Genomic DNA, 20,250 nt, shown 5'->3' on the forward strand with positions numbered 1-20,250 from the left:
GGTATACATTCAGATCTTGCTCACCTGCTTTGTTTGATACAGAGGAAGACATGAATTTGACCTCAAGCACAGTGAAACTTTGCTTGCTCCTTTTCAGAAACACACACCTCTGACCCACAATAATGCTCCACTAGTTGCAACACACCATCTTTAATAACAGGTCTATTGCCATTTTTACCACCTACTTAATCCGCTTTCTAGCAAACTAGATGACAACTGCTGTGTTTTGTCTCCATTAAAATTGAAGACAGGTCGCGTGATCTTTCACAGACCGTTTCATTGGAATGATTGCACTACTTTCTTCACTGAGAAGCTATAGAGAATGAAATTGAATATATACAAACCACAAACACCCTTTTAGTTGTGAGGCAAAGCATTGAATTCTTCAGTGTCTTTCACATTTTTCCACATTACATCCACAAATGTATTTTGCATATTACTGGGATTTTATGTGATGGACAAACACAAAGTGGTACATGATTGTGAAGTGAAAGGAAAATGACAAATGGTTCAACAATTATTTTACAAATAAATATTTGTATTCGGCCCAGATCTTTTGTAGACCTTTTGCTGCAGGTTGTTTGGGTTATGTCTCCTACCAGCTTTGCACATCTAGAGAGTGAAACCTTTGAGCTTCAGCTATTTTGCAAAGAAGAATGGGCAGATGGTCAGATTGGATGGAGAGCATCTGTGAACAGCGATTTTCAAGTCTTGCCACAGATTCGCAATTGGATTTAGGTCTGGACTCTGGACTGGGTCACTAACACATGAATATGCTTTGATCTAAACCATTCCATTGTAGCTCTGGCTGCATGTTTAGGGTTTTTGTCTTTTGCTGTCTCTAACAGGTTTTCTAGTAAGATTGGCCTCCATTTGACTCTATTCACCTTCCCACCAACTCTGACCAGCTTCCCTGTCCCTGCAAACATTTATCCTTTTCCTTTCAGTCACGATTATGTGCTACTTTGTGTTGCAGCCGGATGTGTTAGAGGCAACAGCAAGCCAAGTGAGCTTTACAGCACATCACAGTTGGGGTCAATGTCACTTTCTTTAACACCCATCATAATGATGAATCTCCTTCCAGAGGTGAGGACGGAAAATCTCTGGGCTCAATAATGAAGCCACTGACTACATTCCATGGGGAAATAATTGAGAATGATCTGTCATTAGTTAATGGGTTGCACTTTAATCTGACTTTTGGAATTGATTGTTTTAAGCCAACCCCCAACTTATGCTCTAGGGCAGGCTGCAATCTGGAGCTTTAAAGATGCAGTGGAGAAAAGATGACGTGTCTGTCTGAAAAGGACAATCATACAAAGCACAAGTGAGTGGCCAGCTGCATCCTACTGCATGTTTAAATGGGTTTTTCCGGAGAGCATGCATGTGTGAGTGCATACAAGCAGCTGTGTGCATGCGAGTGTCCAAACCTGCAGTTGTGAGAGGATAATTACAACGACAAAATGATTAATGTTCTACTGCAGTAACCTTCTAGCAACCAAAATTCAAAACAAATTACCTTTATAAATGTCTTTGTCTTTTGAGTTTGCATCACGGCTGGGTACATAAAAAAATAAAATGAATAGATCAACAAGCTTAAAAAGGTGTCAATGGGTGCTGCTGAAACCTCAAAGCAAAAAAATTAAATAAATAATAATAAATCAAGAGAAGTGCAGCACCCCAGGCAGCACTGCCAGATGCAAAAGTTGTGAGTTTGCACTCTGAGGACAACTGCCTGCCCCAAACATCCAAGCAGGAATTAATTATTTAGGTGGACCGCTGTCCCTTTTTTTGATTTTAGACCAGCTCTGCTCGACCCAACAGCAGAGTCAGATTCAGTGCTTTTATAAAGTCTCATTTCAAAACAGTCAGTACTTGCCAATAAACAAAAATCGGAGCCTTTAGAAACAGTCCCCCTACACAGGCAGTTGTGGGGATTAAGCTCTTTTTACACATGTGCTGCAACCTCAAACTTATGTAGACATTACCCGGAGGAGTAATGCAAAAAGTTGGAGTCTATATATTAAGTCTGACTGAGACCGTGTGGGGATGGAGCAGGTCATTGTGCCGAGAACTCACAGCCTGTGGGTCTGTGTTGACAATGTTTCTACTTGTAACTAATGCAAAACGTGAAGACTCCAAAGACCCGAGGGCAATGAAGGCGGATCATTTACTGAAGAGATGGCAAAAGGTTCAATGACTTATGTCTGTTATTAAAATGGGCAACATTATACGCGATTGGAAATTCAACACCCGTGCAGCCAATTCTCATATTCACCGTTTGCAGGGGCTCCTGGTGCTCAGGGACTGAGGTCAAAGGGTAGCTGCTTAGCTTCAAGGCTGTTTGACGTGCCTGTGGCCATTTTGTTTGGCCATTCACACAAGGGTGAGGGATGAAGCTCTCTTCCACTCCTTTCTAGGTGGGAGGGCTGAAACTGGGAGGCAGCAACAAGAGGGGGACAACATACATGGCTAGGATGTTGACACAGACCTGAGGAAGACCCTCTGTACTTTAAGGAGGTAAATGGTTGAGAACAAGGTCAGCCAGTGGACGGCCACTGCAGCCTGGGCGTAGCTGCTGAATGCCGATGGTGGCTGTGGAGTGACAGTTGCTTCCCTGGGTCTGACAGTGATTAGGAGCCAGTGTTGGGCAGACGGAAAAAAGCCACAGGAAAACAAACAACTTGTGACCCGTTGAGTAAAGAGCAAAGCTTCAGATGTACATGGGGGGGGAGCAGGAAAAAGAAAAAAAAAAAAAAGAAAAAAAAAGGTGAATCTTCTTTAATGTGCATTTGAGTCAAACTTGTCTCTCAGAGGAGAGAATTCAAGTCTCTTGATGGCAGCAGGGTGATTCATTATCCACTCACAAACACCCACACATCCACTGAGACTTGGCCCAGGGCGGGCAGCCTGCTGGTACGCAGCCTTTTAGTGCCTCCACCCGCCTAAATTACGTTTTCTCCTCTGTTTAAACAGCAAGCACAGCAATATAAATCACTAATCAATTTAAATACACAGCTGTGGTAACAAGCTGCAGAGTGCGGTGAATTATGATTTTTAAATGCGTTTCAGATTTTAATAATTCATCTCCCTGAGGATGACATGTTTCACGGGCGTTGAGGCTGGCGAGTGCTGACTCACACGAGCGCCGTGGAAGTCTCACAGTCAAGCAATCAATGATTTGAATTTTTGTGATGCACTTTTGCGACATTTGTCAACAAATCCCACACAGAAAAAAAAAACCCCAACAACAGCAACGCATTAGTTTACACTCCATGCTTCCCATCTCCTGTTGTACGCCACACACATAACCAGTCACTCCTAATAAAGCTGTAAAGCTTTAAAAGCTGATCACAAATATGTAGTTTCATTTTTTTTTGTGTAAACAATTTCCTGGAACAGTTGTGTCAATGTCATGCAAATAAGCTAAAATTGTAATTTTACCGGAGACAAATTTCAGCAGCAGATTAATACACATTTGGTGCTGCAATAGTCGCAGCAACCTGATGGTGTATGAGGAATGGAGTGAAAAGTAAACTGCAGTGTGTGTTCAGGTCACACAGTGCAGGTCTGTGGAACATATGAATAAAATACAGTGTTAACAGGTTTGTCTGGGGAGAGTTTGTCAACTTATAATTGACCATTTTATTAAAATTGAAATTTTATTCTACAAAAATGGCAACAGCTAATTAGATTGTCTCAATTGCTTTGGGCAAACTCGAGTGCCAGTGGTCAACTATGTAATTTACTCATTTTAGTCTAAAGTGCTGTTTAGCTCTATAAAGTTTTACATGATATAAAAAGACGAAGTATAAAAAAGGTTTTCCTCCTCTGAAAACGTTCCTGCACAATCGTTTATGTGGGGAAAATAAATAAATAAATTAATCTACCTAAGATATAAACTAAAGTCATATTTTTCCTGGACCAAATTGTTTTCAAATCCGAAGAGCTAGAAGGGTTTTGGGGAAATTTCTTCAGAAAGTTAATACCTTGACTTGAGTACTAAACATGTATTAAAACTGATTTTGATCATATGTTTCCAAATTTCTCCAGTATCTATAAAACTTTTAGCTGCTCATCACTGCAAGCATCAGGGATTATTGTCCCAGCAGGACCACTCATGTACTAAAAATAGATGTGTTAGACTGAAGTGGAAACCACAAAGCACCAGGTACTTTAATATTTGCTGTCTAGAGGCACATTTTCTTAGGGGAAGCTGAATTTTCTAGGACATCAGGCCTCAATCTCATATTAGTCTGTGGTGCACCAAGTTTTTAGTAAGTAAGTAATAAACACCACAAAGGGCAAACATGTGGTCAGTGATCTAGAACAATAGCTCAAAGTTATGAAAATTAAACATAAAACAGTAAAAAAAAACTAGGAACCATCTGCAGGTTAAAGAAGCCGGCCGTCTTCCCAAAACGCACCACTTATCCTGCTTCCAATTTTTACTCCACATTCAATGGGGTCAGTTCTCATCGGGAGCACACATGTGGGTTAGCAGGGTGTGCTATAAAAACTAACATACCTTTATAAACCAAAATAAAATCCAAATCAGATCTCTTTGCAAAACGGCATTTGAGTAGAAAAGCAATGAACCCAGTCTCCAACAAAAGCAAAACCAAATAATTAAAAATAATGTGAAATGAAATGAAACCTTGGGGAGTTTTTACACTGCGCATCCATTTTCATTATTGTGTCTTAGTCTTGTACTTTTTTCTGGAATCATAGATAAATAAAATCATTATCTCGTCACGTGTTTTGCTCACACTGCAGTACTACTGGTTGATACTGCAGAACTCACTGCTATACTGAAAAAATGAACTCTTGGCTGAACGTGAATTATATATTTAAGTGAAGACGTGCACAAATGTAACCACTGTAGGTTTAGGCCAACTGTCATATGCACTTTTACCGAACATTTGCTTCAGAAACAAGATGAAATATTCAGGAAACAAACTTTTTTTTTTTTTTTTTTTAAAAAAGCACAGAACTAGTTGTCTGAGGGCAGAAAAATAGGATGTATAATGACAGACTTCAAAAACTGCCACAACTGCAGTAATATTTCCATGACAAATATGCCCCAGCGTGCAATGTTAAAAAGTTGCATTTTATGATAGCTCTTTTAGCTCCCATCCATCCAGCAGTTTGGACTTACGCTGCCAAGAAATTTGTCATTCAGGTCACTGTTACTTCAAAGGCCAGTTGCTTTAGCGGCAGCCAAGTTTAAAATTAAAAACATGACAGCTTGGGAGGAAAAAAAAAAAAAGCTCAAGAATACATTTTCATTGCATTTCCAAAAATGATTAAGTAAATATCACATTCTCCAGGGGTTTTTCCAGGCCTGGAAGAAAACATTTAATTTGCACAACTAGAGACAACATTCAATTTGGAAAACATTCATGAAGAAGTTTTCTGTAAATGTTGGGACACTGCAAGTCTCTGACTTTGATTGATTTCAAAAAGGGGGGGAAAAAAAAGTGTTAATTCGCTTTCTAAAAGCCATGATTCAACACAACAGGCCTAAGGTAAGATGCTGCTGGACAGCTGGACGTGAATATGTGAATGCATCTGCTTGCTGTTAATGCTGATGTTTAATGCATCTGTTTTGTGGCTGCGGAATGCTTGTGGGGGTATCTGTGCTGGCGCTGCAGATAACGGGATGGCACCACCTTCATCTGTCCCCACAGGGAACATGGCATAGAGAGTGGGAACGAACCGAAAAAAAGACTGAGATTAAGACACAGAGAAAGTCAGAGCGGAGACGAGCAAACAATTTTCACTTTAATTAGCATCCCTCTCCTCCCCCGCAACACAAACAATGTGGCGCTGAAAGAAGCAAAAGCAAACAGGGACAAGGCTGCGAGCTTGCTAACTTTAGGTCTGAACTCATCTGTGCTAAATCAGTGGCAGGCAGCACGCGCACACACACACATACACACACACACACACACACACACACACACACAAAATCATCAAAAAAGACTGAGCTGTGGGATTAAGAGCAAGTCAGGGGGAATGGTGGGAGGCTGGGAGGAAAGAGGGAATGGACGAAGAGGAGGGATGGAACGGAGGACAAAGAAGGAGGGCAGCAAGGGACAGAAGAGAAGAGGTAGAGGGAGCAGCAGAGGAGGAAATGGGAAGAGAGATGGAGTGCTAGACAAATGGAGAATGACAGAAGGAGAGCATAAGGAAGACAGGGAAAAAAGGGAGGAAATGGAGGAATGAGGGACAGAGCTGGACGATAGAGGGAAGAGAACAGAAGGGGGCACTGGTGGGCTAGAGATGAAAGAGGCAAGAGAAGTGGCAGAAGGTAAAGAGGAAGATGGCGCGAACAGAGAGAGGGCTTGTTTTGTTTGTGGACTGCTACTGTCTCCAGCTTCAAATGCTGACGTGCAGACATCCAAACGCTGACGCAAATGCTATGAACATAAGCAGCATTGTGAAACGAGGAACTGCAGGGTCGGCATGTGGCTCTAAAGGGAGTGAGGTGTGCAACAGCACACATGTAGTCCCAAAGCATTTAATACTGAATAACCATCCAAAGCACAGCTCAGAGGGAAGGCGGATTTACCCAGCGATGCTGAAGCAGGCTGCTGTTGAGCATCACTGTATCGGTTGCAAAAACAATAGAGAATCCTTCAAAATCAGCTCTATTATGTCTCTCTGCCTTTACATGGCCGCTGGATCAATAGGAGAAGCCCGACTTGGAATAGTCAGCGAGTTTCTCCAGGGTTGTGTGGCAGCACACACACACACACACACACACTCATATATGTCAGGCATATAAGGGACACACCCGGTTTTCGGCCCTAGTCATTTTTTTAAAATCAATAACACATTACAGCAGATCCTAAAGAGGTGGAAGAGGCAGGTGATTCATGATATCTCGCCACATGCACATGTGTTTAGCGTGGCCAGCAAAACCCGTGTCTCCATAACTGTGAGGCAGCTTACCGACCCGACAACAATGCCTGAGAAATGTGTTTTAAATTACAGTCAAGACCCAAAGCTGATTCACGTCGAGGACAAAAGGGATACGTCATAGGAAAATGTGTGTATAGTGATATGTAAAGAAAACACATCACGTGGAATCATGAATATTAAAATGTGACTCGTCACAGAGCTGCTGAAACGGGCAGAAACAGAGGCTGGAAGTATACAACCATACTGTGTGACAGAATACTTGTAAAAGTCCAAATCATATCCCTTAAGTTATGTTTATGCTTATGTTCAGAGAAATCGTGTATATTAACCCTGCATCAAAGAACTGTTGAGCAATGAATTATTGTTTTGTTTTCATTTAGCAAGTGAAGAAGACGATTTCTTTTTCATTTTGGAGCTGGTAAAAATGAAAACCAGACTGGACGAAGACAACGAATCATCTGAACCATGATTTTTGAATAAAAGCCGCGTGACATCGACTGGACGTGTAAAGAAGCATCTGTTTGGTTTGTCATATCCTTTTTCTAAGCTTATAATGTGTCAATGGTGTGTTTCGGGATGATAATGTTGCTACTTGCTGTGGGAATCTAGCAGGCAATTTGTTTTTGTTTTTTACCAACATGTTAATGATAAAAATGTGATATTTCATTTAAACCCTCAGCCAACACTGTGCATCTGTCCTGTTTGGCACTGCAAAACAGGTGAGCAACATAAATCATGAGCCAAATTGAATTTGAATGTGGACACATTTTCAAGGGATGCAGGCTGGGCTCACACACACACACACACACACACACTTCAGAGCCATTTGATCTTTGGTAGCCCTCCATTTACGTGGTGCACCACAGAGAAGAAGGTAAGAGAAATTGAATGCATCTGTGCTTACATGTGCATGATGTGACCGTATAAAATAAAAGAGTGGGAGCTGCACGTGAGTGTGTGTGTGTTGACAGCTAACCAGCTCCTAAAAACCAGTGAGCTGCAGTGTTTCTTCATAGTAATGACTGGTGCACAGGCACAGCCGAGCAGCTTTGGTGATCCATCACTATGGTTCACACTGCATCACACACACACACGACTGCAGCCACTGTAAAGCTAACATCTGTGTGTGTGTGTGTGTGTGTGTGTGTTTGTGTGTGCGGTAAATGAATTGGCAGAAAGGCAGTGGAGAGCTGCTCACCTGAAGAATGTAACAAAGAACTGCACCAGATCCATGAAGTTACTGTGCTGGGAGAAGGCGATCTGTCAAAAAGGAAAAGGACAACAGAGTCAGACATCTGCTTTAATAAGGGAGCTTTGAAACATGTGAGCTTTAGACTGGAGTTGACCCTTGTAGCTCTGACACAAAATCGAGATAATTCTATGTCGGCTCACAATGGCAGACGTCCATTGCACGTGCACCAGTGTGGATTGTGTGCATGTATTTATGATGATGCTGTGAAGGGATGCTTGCATTCCCCTGCATATTTTACAGTGTTGATGCTCCTGGTGTCCACCACCAGAGGCCTTACAGATTTTCCACGAGTTTTTTGTGCCCTCTGTGTTACGCACAAATCTTCATTAACGAGTGGGAGGTTCCCAGACTGTATGCTTATCCACTTCCCCCACACCCGCGAGCAAACGCTCGTCAAAGCGACAACACGCCAGCAACCTGGCTGCCCACAGCTTGCGCAAAATAAAAACCTCCTTCACACGTAGGCAGAAATATTCACTATGCAATCATCATAAGAGCAATTGTACTAACAACATCCCCTTACTAATCAAGGTTGCCAGAGGTAACCATTGGCACTGTCATCCCCCCCACACTCTCCTCTCATCACTTACGCCTACAACCCCCCCCCCCCAAAAAAATGCCTCAAAACACATGAGCATATTGCTGCGACAACACAACACTGACTCTCACTGGTCACACTGAGGTACTGTGCCACATGCCGGGAGCACAATTCCCCTCACACACTTCTTCTCTCCGAGGTGACACCTTGAACCACAACTCATCACCACTCCTGATTAATATTCCTCGGCAAAGCCGGGATTTGCATACAATTCCACCGGAAAAAAAGAGGCAGGACAAAGGGGGTTCGGGGGGGACATAAGCCAGAAAACTCTGCTGTGTGCATGTTGGATTAGTGTATGAATCCTTAATGTGATCAAGAATTACATTGTCCGGTATCCAAAAGCAAAAACGTTTGGTCACAATGGGTATAAATTTTAAAGGACTTTACAAAAAGCACCAACACGGGGCCAAAGGCGTTGGCCTTGGTGGGGAAGCAAGAGGCGTGTGTGTTTTGTGAAAGGCCCAGGGTCTAATTTACTTGTGCAGTCAGCACCATCTGGTTCGCTAATGTGTTGCTGTTGATTACTGTTGAGCGCAGAATCCTCAGTGTGATAATTTTGCTCCAGACTGTTGAACACAGAAGATAAGTTCAGAGTGCCAATACGCCCAGAGAAAACTTTCAAAGATGTCACCGCTGTAGCTCTCAGCAAGTAACCAACACTGAAGGGAGTTTGGGGGTTCAGTTCCCCGAGTACCACAGTGGACAAGGTACAGTGTAGCAATAATGTGCCTTGTAAGTCATCCGTGCTCAACAGAGGGGAGAGGTCTCCGATGCATTCGGCCTTATTTTTTTTTCCATTGCTGCCCTTTCTTCCATCCCTACAAATGTTAAGACCACTTCACACGTTCGCCAGAGATGTCACACCTAATGACCCATTTTGAGGGGACTGTAGCTGTGACCGTTACAACAACTCCTCCTCTTCTCACCTCCTTTCCATGTCCCAACTAACGAGCCTGTTCAGGCCAGGTGAGAAGTGAACCCCACCCCCACCTACAGGACAAATTGGGGCTCCTAAGCAACTCTCCTCAGACTGAAGGAGGTACCTGAAGGAATGAAGCGCTTCAGTCACCATGACCCAACTTCTAAACATCTTCACCTGGATGACTGGGAAACTTCAGTGAGTGTTACTGCCAAAATCTGACGTCATCCCAAAGTTTTCATGCAATGCTGATTTCTAATCCGTTTATTAAACTCAGCAGTTTGGGTCACAGCAGTAAGTAGGTTGAATCTTTGCTGCAATGTAACATCACCAGACAAGGCAGTGGATTGGTCAGAAACTTTCAATTAAGAAAAATATATCTGCATATCTGGGATATTTACTTCTCGTTTTCATGGCGGGTGAAAGGATAAAACAATAGAGACTGTATAACTGTGAGTGGCAGGGATTTTTTCCCCCTCATCCCCTGCAAGTACTGAAGCCAGGTAAAAGGCATTTACTTCTTTAGGTGATTACAGATGCGTAATGCTTTCTAATAAGGAAAAAAACTTCCTTCAAGGACTTGACCAACTTCTGTCCGCAGTAATCGGTACTTCAGCTCCATGTCATCTCTGCATAGCTGCACTTTGAAAGTACAGGCAGGCTGTCTCGCCGAGGAGACCCACGATAACAGTTATTGTAGTGGCTAATCTCAAGAGTCAGTGCTTTGTCGCCGAGAGGCAGCCTGACGGTGGCAACAGTAGGCCGAGGTGATGCTCTCGTTACGTGCCCAGCAGAGGGTGACTCTTCAGGGGCTGCAAAGCATCTCCCAGCGGGGTCTGAAAGTATCGTTATCGGTGTGAGGGGAGTGGGGGGGGGGGCTCAACAGGTTCCCCAGAAAAGTGAGTAACTTGCAGTGTTCTGTATGCATGTGGGCAGATGTAAACATCATCACGTGCCAGAGAATACTGAACACTAAAAGCTTTGCTTGGGACCATAAAGTATAGAGCAGGGCTCAAATATGCAGGAGATTAAAAAATTTATCCTACAAACTTTGATGATGACGACTTTTCCTGTACAGCCATCAGGAGGGTTATCTTAGCAAAATGCTATAGACCCTTTTGGATACAATGCCATCGATTTTAGCGCAGACATTTGCCCACTTAGAAGTTATATTAATAATACATTCACAATGACAGTCGCAGCTGATGGACCTTTGTTGCACGTCATATCGCTGCCCTGGTTTTCTGTCTCTGATGCATGAAATGTCCATAATGCATAAAAGAAAAACAACAGCAATGCAAAGCTGATTGATTTTGTCTGTCAAAAATGTCCCAATGTCAGTTGCTTCCTAAACTCTCTAAGATCAGCATCAATACATCAGCCGAGCACGGCCCAGATAAACACTACACGAGTCCACGGGCCCAGCCAGCTGATACGTACAGCTGCTGCAGCTCCACGGTGGGGCATAAAACAGGAGGCCGTTCTAATCTCTACCATATCATGACATGTTCACTAAGGCAGGAAACAGAGATCACAGTTCTTCAGTGTAATTAGGGTGGGATTTGCTTTTCATTGCAAACACCATTCAATTCCGATCTATTCTTCATCAGACAGAGAAAAAAAGAAACATGTCAGAGAATTCACTCACTAATCTCAGTGGTAATGATTTTGCTTTGATGATCCAAAAAGCTCAATGATGATAAAGGCTGATTTCACCATTGTGAACAATCAGATCTTGGGGTTATATCAAATGAGTTTTCCTGCAGTGCAAACATTTGTGCTTTTCTGTGGGGTTTTGTGCATTTTATCCAATACACTTTGGAGAGAAAAATGATATTCATTTCAAGAACTGGAGGTCAACTGTGTGTGTGGAGCTCATTTAATGCAAAAGATGGTGGGTTAGTGCATCAACATAAGTTGTTGCAAAAGGACAACAAAAAAAAAAAAAAAAAGTTATGCACGTTCTAAGGCTACTTTCGACCACGTGAACGTGAAAGGAAGCAACCTTGAGGTGGCTTGTTGGACACTAAGGAAGAGAAAGAGAGGGAGCTCTGAAAAGCTGCACAGGGAGAAGCGCTTAGTCCGCACACAGCCCACTCTCAATGCTGCATGTGTTGTCAACTTAACATTCCACTTTGCACTTGCTCTTTCTCGGCTGCTGTTTATGAACAGTTTTCCAACACTCCGATGTCTGCCTGCCAACACTGGAGGACCCAACGCCTGCGATTACACACACATAATCCCTCAGCATCCCACTGCCTCACTGCAGTAGACCAATGAAAGGCACTGAGATTAAGAAAAGGCAACAAGAGGAGAAACGGTAAAAGATGAGCAGTGGTGGCAGGAAGAGACAGAGAAACAAGTGGAAATCATTACCTTGCTGATGAAGGTAAAGCTCCATGAGTGCAAGGAAGAAAAATGACACGCTAGCAGCCCTGCGTGCTTTATTTTGAAGGACAGGGGCCATCTTCTACATGATCCCACCAGGCAAGACGGAAGGGGAGTTGGCCCAGAGGAGAGTGAGAGGGTGAGTGCTCTCACTACAGCTCCCCGTTCGGCTGTGGAGCTGCACTGGAGACCTCCTGAGGCTGGCTGGCGTCAGCTGGAGGCTCTCAGTTCTCAAGCTGAGAGAAATAAAAGCACAAGGCAGGACATGGAAGATGGAGGCAGGATTTTTCTTGTCCCCCTCAGGAGGAGGGCAGGGGGATGGTCCTTGCACGGGGCAACCAGTAAAATCACTGGCTGAACTGATCAGAGAGGCACACAGGCAGGCTGGCTGCACAGAGTGCACAAAAAACCCAGGCCCAGAGTGCCTTGTGCTTTCAGACCAGCACCAGCCAATCCTGGCAGTGCATTCATTCTCAGCATAAAACTTAAGTGTTGATGCAGAGTTCATTCTGCCCCTTGTGGTTCTGCAAAAACATACTAGAAATGCATGCACACGCAAGCTCAAACCGTCTGAAAGCTCGCTTAAATAACAAAGTGTCTGTTGACAGAGGCCCCATTTGTAAGCATGAAGGTACAAAAGCAGCGCTCTGAAGAAAAGTTACGTGTTGCAGTTGTGCGATCAAAGCGAACTGAACGGATCACGTGTCAATTAAAATTATGCTAAAGGGTTTTTCAAGGTTAAAATATTCACAGGTAATAAGTTAATGCTGTGGCAGAAGCAGGAACTAAACACTAACATGACGCCAACTTACAGCCGGAGGACCGTTTGCTCTCCTCTGTCCACATGGCAGAAGTTCACCGAGTGCAGCGATCGCAGCCTGGCTGCGTAAACACACACACACACACACTACCGGCAGCCAGGCCAGCAGAAACAGAGCCCTATTCACTACTTTAGCCACATTAACACTGGAGAAAAGTGCAGGAAACATTTTTTTCATGTTTTAATAGCCAAAGGAAGAAAAATGGCACGTCAGCCTCGGTCTGGCCAGTCAAGGTGAAAGATGCACCCTAGATGCTAAGTTTAAGGAGCAGAGTGCAAACCAGCTGAACAAAGGATAACTGGGCAGGAATTACACACAGGTGGACTCCATTTACCGATTAGGTGACTACTGAAGGCAACTGGTTCCACTGGATTTTAGTGAGTGGTACCAGGGTGAAGGGGGCTGAACACAAATGCACGCCACACTTTGCAGTTATTTATTTGTCGTTTTGAATACCATTTATCACTTTCCTTTCACGTCACAAGTACGCACCACTTTGTGTTGGTCTATCACATAAAATCCCACTAAAATACATTTACATTTGTGGTTTCAATGTGACAAAATTTGGAAAACTTCAAAGGTTATGAATATTCTTTATTTTTACTGGATGGTTAAAGTCATCTGAACACTTGTCTGGTAAACTACATTTTCTTCACAAATATACGGTTATTATACGGAATGCTTAACCTGCTTTAGTGTCAGTCACATCTAGTGAAAACTGTATCAAGTGGTTACTTTAGACCACTGGAAAACCTACTTGAATCTTAATGGGCCATGTAAAGTTGCTGACGTAGACAAAGAATGTTATGTTTGGGTTGTTGCGGAAATCGAAGTTCTCGTTGGAGAAGCTGTCTTTGAACTCCTTGATGTTGCTCCGAGAGACGATGGGGATCTCCTCCCCAGTCTGGGTTCCTGCTGAATGACACAAAGAACAGAAGAGTTGCTCATCGGCACGTAATATTTATGAGTGGATTGAATATGTTTTAAAGTTCTTCTGAAAAATGTGAAAGACCTCTTCACGTTGCTACTGTGTCTGACCAACGGTGACCAGCTAAACATCTTTTAATTACAGTATAAAAAGGAGCAAATTATCACATTTGAAATGCCAGATCTAGATTACATTTTGAATTTCTTACTAGATTAATACAGTTATTGTCTAATGGTTTCAGCATTTTTAGGATTCTTACTACCTACCGGTGAAGCTAGTGGCCCAGGTTATATTCAGGTTGAAGTTCTTTGAAGCATTTATAAACATGTCAAGATCCCGGTTTGGCTGAGGAAGGAAGGTCAAAGAAAACCGGCGTCAATATAACCACTCTTTGTGTCAATAACCTTTTCTGCAACCCCAATTCCAAAAAAGTTGGCATGTAAATAAAAGCAGAATAAAATGATTTGCAAATCTCATAAGCTCATTTTATTCACGAACATAAACAACATCAGATGTAGAAGCAGACCTTTTGCCATTTCATGGAAAATATTAGCAAATTCTGAATTTGATGGCAGCAACACATTTAAAAAAAGTTAGAAGAGCAGCAAAAAAAGGCTGGAAAGGTAATTGCATCAAATCAAAAACAAATTGAGAAGCATTTGACAACTAATTGGGTTAATTTGCAACAGGTCAGTAACATGACCGGATATAAAAGGAGCATTTTAGGGCGAAGCCGAGCTTCTCAAATGTGACAATGGGCAAAGGTTCACCAATCTGTGACAAACTGTGCCCCAAAATTGTAAAACAATTTCAGAAAATTGTTCAACGTAAAATTGCAAAAACTTTAAAGATCCCACCATCCACAGTATATATCCAAAGATTTAGATTCAGAGAATCAGGAGGAATCTCTGCACAAGGGACAAGGCAGAAGGTCAAAACTGGATGCACGTGATCTTCGGGCCCTGCATTAAAAACAGGTCTGACTCTCTACTGGACATCGCTGCATGGCTCAAGAAAACTTGGGGGAATAAAATAAAATAAATAAAAACACAGTTCACCGTGTAATCCGCAAATGTTAAAAATGTATCATACAAAGAAGAAGCCGTATGTGAAGATGATCCTGAAACGCCACCATGTTCTCTGGGCCAAAGCTCATTTAAAAAGGTCTGAGGCAAAATGGAAAACTGTTCTGTGGTCAGATAAATCAAAATTTCAAATTCTTTTTGAAACCGTGGATACAGTGTCTTGAGGACTAAATGGTAGAGGGACCATCCAGCATTTTTATCAGCAGAGAGTTCAAAAGCCTGCATCTCTGATGGTGTGGGGGTGTATTAGTGCCTATGATGTGGGCAGCTTACACATCTGGAAAGGCTCCATCAATGCTGAAAATGACAGAGGTTTTAGAGCAACATATGCTCCCATCCAGACAACGTCTCTTTCAGGGAAGGTTTTTCATATTTCAGCAAGATAATGCTAAACCACATACTGAATCCATCACAACAGCATGGCTTCACAGGAGAAGAGTCCGGTTGCTGAACTGGCCTGCTTGCAGTCCAGACCTTTCACCAATAGAAAACATTTCATAAAACAAAAAAAAAAATCCAGCAACAAAGGCCCAGAACTGTTGAGCAGCTAGAATCCTGCATCAGACAAGAATGGGACAATGTTCCTCTAAAACTCCAGCAACTGGTCTCCTAACTTCACAGCATTTACAGACAGTTGTTAAAAGAAGAGCAGATGCTACACAGCGGTAAACATCACCCTGTTCCAGCTTTTTTGAGATGTGCTGCTGCGATCCAATTCAAAATGATCAAATATTTTTTATTAAATGGTAAAATTTCAAAATCTGATATGTTGTTTATGTTCTATTGTGAATAAAATATGGTTTGATGAGATTTGCAAATCATTGCATTCTGTTTTTTTTTTGCACTTTACACAGTTTCCTAAAACAAAGAACCTTAATTCAGCAAGGAAGCAGTGCTTGCTGTCCCTTTTATTCCAAGTATAATTAGCTTGCGGGATACAAAACATTTTTATCTTCAAAAAAATGTAAAAGGCCTCTACTTTACAGTAAATGCAGAGCAGGCATTTGTCCCACTACTCCAGCACCAGTAGGCGCCTGAATGAACGGATACTGGATCTCAGACTATGCTGCATTGCAGCAACTTTGCACAGCTAATGGAAGTTAAATGAGCAAAACAAATGTTTGAACAAGAACCAGGAACGAAAAACGGTATGTAATAAAATACTGTATGTGCTCCTGTAAAACACAGTTAGGCTTGATGACATTAAGTGGGTGTAAATTAGGACTTAATGAATGTTTACTGACTGAGCAACAGGCAGAACCTTGATTAGTAAAACAACTTCAGAGGAGATAAATAGTTGAAGAGGGTCCATTATGGAAACTCCAAATCAATTTTAATTACATATGTGCATGTATTGAATATTACGATGCAGGTTTAAATGCAAATTATATCACACCCGAGCCCACCAAGATCATCAAAACTGTACAAATTTCAAGTATTCGGATATGGTACAAGAGAGGCTAGTCTCCTTTTAGGTTGGTCCATTTCTACTGGACATATCTCAAAGCAAGACACAATTACACCGAGCATCATTCAGTACCGTCTGTGCAGAAATGTTCTTACTAAGGGCACACACACAAAATCCCCTTCAGAGATATGACACATGCTCAGACAAGTTTGATCTTACCACCACTTGTACGTTAGTAAATCTAAATAGACAGGCACTTGCCTGCGATTTGCAATCCGCATACCGCCATGCCTAAATTCTCTACACTATTAAATATGGCTGCTCAGAGGTGGACCACGGAGGAAGAAACAGGAGAAACACAAGGCCCACGTGATCTGTCAACCACAGATATTAGACAAAGATCCAAGAAAAGAGCATCAAGTTGTGATAACCAGCAAGGACTTTTCATAGATCCAAGATCATATTTGGGACATGCAGTTTTTATACCATAATATTTTAAATCGCACAGTAGTTGATGAATAAGAAATGGCCTCATTTTCATCATTATTTAATACATTTGGTAATTGTTCTGATAGTTGATAGCTTGTAGATAAGAACCCATCCAGGTACACAACCAATTAAGAACGAGGCTCAATGTCGTCTTCTGTGACTTAAAAAAAAAAAAAACAACCAAAACACACCTCTAGCTGACGAACGAGTCCCGATTCCACATTGTGTAAAAAAAAAACAAAAAAACACATCTGGAATAATAAATAAGTTCCTTGTGTTTCAGTTTGTGCTCCAGATGCTGCAGCCAGTTAAACAGGAATGAACAAGCTTTCATTTGGTGGTAAAACAGCTGCGTGACGAGTGCAGCTCACGCCACAAAACCACTGTTCGTTGGGCTGTTATTTAATGCCCGTCAGTGCTCATCAGTGGCAGACTGACTTTTACTTATCAAGGCGTCAGGCCAGTAGCACTCTCTCTTTCTTCAGCATATTTGATAAGTCAACATAGTTGTTCCAGTTTGATTCATTTATCGTTGTAAAACATGCCCACGTTTATCTTATACACTCAACTTTTGTCCCCTATAGCATGTCACCGTTATTTTGGAATATTGGAATACTTCTAATTTTGCTTTTTTAATGTACTTAGGCCTCCTCTTTAAAAATGTCAGTGGGACTTTCTGAATTTAATAGTTCCGTTATGTTGTGTATCTTTGCTAACTGAGTTAAATAGTAAATGCACCATTCTAATACATTTTTAAATTAAATTACTTTAGAAGATTTTTAACTGTTTCACTAACTTCAGAAGTCATTTCAAATATCTTTGATTTTTTTTTTACATTATGTTTTTAATACTATTAAAACTATTATCATGTGTAAAATGGTACTGAGCAGGAAAAGTGTCCGAGGGAAACATAATGTTTAAAAAAAATAATCATCTGGTGCCAAGTCTGCAGTATTTAATCAAAGTTGTGACGATGGGGCGTTCACTGTCAGAGACGTACCTCCTCGGGCGTGGCCACAAAGTTGATGGCGGTGTAGTAGCGGTCGTCCTCCTGTGACAGGCTGAAGGTGAACTGGTAGTCGATAAGAAGCGTGTCTGAAGTGATTGAGCCAGAGGTGTGGGTGTGGAAAAGCATGAAGAGAATTACAAAAGATGAGAGAAGAAACAGAAAGAAGAAAAGCTCAATCAGTCAGGTTTGAAAGTCACACAAGAACATGTTTTCAGACAGAGCTCGGGGCAACACATTATCCACATACATTCTCTATTTCAAAAGTCAATTTCTTAGATGGACCTGATAATTTTGGCGTCTGTACGATGATGAAGGTCATGACAGACGCTGGTCTACATGGCAGCCAGCGTCCATTTAATGCTGGCTAACACCATCAAACCCTCTCGAAACACGAGACGTCAAGGATTTTACAAACACAAGGTCATACATTCTCTTGAATTCAACAAATCATGTGTTTAACACATTTTGGTCTTTAAAAAAAAAAAAAACACCTCTCACAGTCTAAAAACTTTAAAAGTCGATTTCCTATTCACATCCAGACCTTATTGATCGAATCTCTTTCCTTAGTCACTCACTGGCCACACTGGCAACATTTTGCCAACATTTTGAAATCTCTTCTCATGTGGTTCATATCAGCCTCTGGTTGTAATAGCGCTTTCAAACGGGAGACACAGAGACAACGCAGGGATATGCAACACTCCACATTTACACTGACCGGCAACTGAAGAATCTCTCTGCATTCATTCACTTAATGTACAGGTTGTCCTCACACGGAAACAAGGCGGAGTATTATTTTTATATTAAAATAGTGACTTAAGCATTTAATTTAGGAAAAAAAAAAAACTCCACAAATAGCAAACCTGCTAAATTACCATCACTGTAGCTCTAGTTGCAACAGATGAAATATCAAAACCTACTGAATTTACGATAATACGAAACACGGAAAGCTGCACATTCTCACACTTGAATGCATTTCAGTAAAAACATGCCATTATTTAGGCATGGCTGCATAATTAGAAAACAGCTTTGACTGCTGAAAGTGGAACAAGTAGAAGAAACCTCCAGGTGTCCAATTGTTTTTAGATCCTTCCGCATTCTTAGGAAACACGTTTGGATCATAGAGTAATGAGGAGTCGGTGTTTGATAACCATGGAGGAAAATGTTTGTTTAATTCCATGGTTTGACAGTTCTATCCATTTCTTATCACATTATAATACTCTCCTCCATTATTATTACCAACAAGAATGATAATGACAACTGATTAATCTGCATGGTGCAGATTAATCCACTGTGCTGCTGCCAGTCATTGGCAAATTGGAAGCTTTTGCAGCAAGAGAGAGATCTACTAAAAAAAGCTCTCCAACATTCGTCGACAGTTCACTTTCATCTGTGTCTTCCTTTCGATTTTTCCTTCTACCTGCGACTTGTTTAAAAAAAAAAAAAAAAAAGAAAGAAAGAAAAGAAGCCGTTTCTCCTCTGGCTGTTAGTTAAACATAAAACTACTTAAGACCTACTTTGATTTAAGAGCCATGTAACTGCCTTAACATTGACCTGAACAAGAAAGAAGAGTCAGGCCTCGCAGTTGCCCCCCACCCTGAGTGAAGTTGGTAATTGGAATTCCACTTACAGTAGCATGTTCCTTTGAGGGGGTTGCCTTGGTAACGATTCTCGACTTCACACCTGCAAAAGAAAGGTGGAAGATCGATGTGAGTGGAAACGGGGCAAAAAATGGCGGAGAGAGAAAAGGTAAGAGTGAAAGGAGAAGGAATTGGGAGGATTTCATGGCTTTCTTTCTTCACAGCACAGCGAGACTTTGAGTCATGACGTTCAGTCAGCTAACAAACACTAAACAAAGGGCAACAGCACACATGGCTTCAGTTTAGGGTTAGAATATACATAGATGCATTTTAATGTCTCTCTACTTCCAGCTTAAAGAGCCGACCATGATTATAAACTCCACAGTGTGAGCAAGAAGACGACATGATCTGAACTGTAGGTTCCTACAAGTGATGTCATCTGGAGGCATTTTTCATGTAGAAGTAGAGATTTTGACATAGGTAAGGCAGAACTCAGCCATTCTTTTGGAAAGCACTAAGGTGTCGAAGTCCAAAAATATAAATGTCAACTTACAAATGAGAACAAAGTGTAATTTGTAGAGGAAGGCGTATAATAATTAAAGGCTGCTATTTGATGTATTGTACCAGACTTATTTGATTTTAATGCTTTCCAGACGGGGTGCGGGGGTCTTTGTGATGTTCAAATTAAGATTGAAATCAAGCCCCTGTAAAACTTTTTATGGCATCTGTTTGCATTTCAGCTGCTAGTTCAGGGGTTTTTCCCATGTGTACAAACACACACACGTTTCATCAACATACGTTTGAAATTCTACAAGATGAATATATCATCTAAACAACAGGGGAGATGAG

At 41.7% G+C, this 20,250-nt stretch overlaps 1 protein-coding gene across 3 annotated transcripts in view; it reads right to left on the reverse strand.

Annotated features, from left to right (window-relative positions):
- Nucleotides 1-20,250, reverse strand: part of atrn (attractin) — a 113,200-nt gene that overhangs the window by 55,090 nt on the left and 37,860 nt on the right. For all 3 annotated transcript variants that reach the window (XM_067479825.1, XM_067479826.1, XM_067479827.1), the window contains exons 21-25: nt 19,452-19,504; nt 17,816-17,910; nt 14,100-14,178; nt 13,663-13,820; nt 8,123-8,184 (exon numbers count right to left, since the gene is read on the reverse strand). In XM_067479825.1, coding sequence (XP_067335926.1) covers nt 8,123-8,184; nt 13,663-13,820; nt 14,100-14,178; nt 17,816-17,910; nt 19,452-19,504 — 447 coding nt within the window. The remainder of the gene's footprint in view (nt 1-8,122; nt 8,185-13,662; nt 13,821-14,099; nt 14,179-17,815; nt 17,911-19,451; nt 19,505-20,250) is intronic.

The sequence above is a fragment of the Channa argus genome, chromosome 16, assembly GCF_033026475.1.
Source record: "Channa argus isolate prfri chromosome 16, Channa argus male v1.0, whole genome shotgun sequence".
Taxonomy (NCBI): Eukaryota; Metazoa; Chordata; class Actinopteri; order Anabantiformes; family Channidae; genus Channa; species Channa argus.